Source organism: Triticum urartu, unplaced genomic scaffold, assembly GCF_003073215.2.
Source record: "Triticum urartu cultivar G1812 unplaced genomic scaffold, Tu2.1 TuUngrouped_contig_6230, whole genome shotgun sequence".
Taxonomy (NCBI): domain Eukaryota; kingdom Viridiplantae; phylum Streptophyta; class Magnoliopsida; order Poales; family Poaceae; genus Triticum; species Triticum urartu.
This window is the reverse complement of record NW_024116974.1, coordinates 7,821-9,147: the sequence shown is the minus strand read 5'-3', so window position 1 is coordinate 9,147 and position 1,327 is coordinate 7,821. Positions and strand designations below refer to the sequence as shown.

Below are 1,327 nucleotides of genomic sequence, written 5' to 3'. Positions count from 1 at the left end.
TCGTCAGTGGGAGGATCCTCGGTGGGCTCGATCGGCTCATGGCCGTGCACATCTCCGGCGAGCTCGTGCCCATGCTCAAGGACGCCGGCGCGCTCTGGCTGTGAGACAAATCGGAGACGCATATACGGGACGGGCCTTCTGATTGGGAGTTCGTAGTTAGCAATCTTTTCTCCCTGTTTTCATTTCTCCTTTTGACTCTTGGGATCAATCAGTAATGGTGATGCTATTAGGGATAGTTAGCTAGTCGATGATAATTTTAAATTCTTTCAAGTGAATTTAGTTTCGACCACACACGCCTGTAAATAGATCGACGAGTGAAGATAGATGTACTGTACTGGAGTATTTAGCACTGTATGTAAATGATGTTCGTTCCAATTGTACAGCAGCTAGCTTTGCATGGTTCTCTGGATGTTTTCATGAAACGGCACTGTGTCGGATATTCTGATCGTGTTGACAAGAGAAACCTCCTCCCAAAAATTAGCTGAACAATTCCTCTTCTGTTTAATTAATCGACGAGACAAATCTCTTGCCTTCGTTTTTGAAAAAGCAAAAACCGAGCTCATCATGCGAACTTGAGCCCAGGCAAAGTAAACGTTTAACATGGAAATCTCCCAGCAGCACCACTGTCTGTTTTTCCTATGGCTTCAACATTGATTTCCCTGTTATGCGCTCTTGAGGGCACTGCGTGTCACCAACCCATTGGCTCAAATCTCAATCAAGATGGAGCAGTAGTACAAATATGAAATGAGCGTTGACTATCTCCATACGTACGTTGAATAACTACCCATTGCTGATGCATGCTCAAATGTCATTCAGCTAAAAAAGAATTACTGCAGTTAGCACGTCAAGCTCAGCACAACTTGCACCGATTCAGTTGAGCTCAGCAGGGTGCCGAGTCCGTCTTAAACATAGGTATGACGAATGGAGGTCTGATCAAAGCATAGATGCGTAAAATGAAAGAAACATTGACTAATTGTGCATTGCTGACGCTGCATGCTTCGCGTTCCGATTGTAAACTTTCTATGAAGCGTCGTACCTGTTGAGACCAAGCCTGCGTGTTAATATAGGTCAGGGGCAAAACCCTGATTGCGTACAAGGAGTTCGGTTACAGGAGGTTTACATCTTGAAAGAGAAGAAAAGATCAGGAGATTACAACACTTAAACAGAATCCTATCTATCTCTACTTGTGCTAACCTCTAGCCGAAGCGATATATGTTGTTTAACACCGATAATGGGAATTCCACCTTTTCTTCTATTGGGAAAACGACGTGAGATAATGCTCTCGAGAGAATGCCCTCCAGGTAAAAAAAAAGAGAGAGATACTCCA

General features: G+C 43.9%; 1 protein-coding gene across 1 annotated transcript; it reads left to right on the top strand.

The window, feature by feature from the left end:
* Positions 1-32: 32 nt before the first annotated feature.
* On the top strand, positions 33-403 carry LOC125530323 (monothiol glutaredoxin-S9-like; the record flags this gene model as incomplete). The annotated part of the gene is given in 1 exon segment (XM_048694721.1): positions 33-403. A coding segment is annotated over 1 exon segment (72 nt), but the record flags the coding sequence as incomplete, so codon positions are not given.
* Positions 404-1,327: the final 924 nt, after the last annotated feature.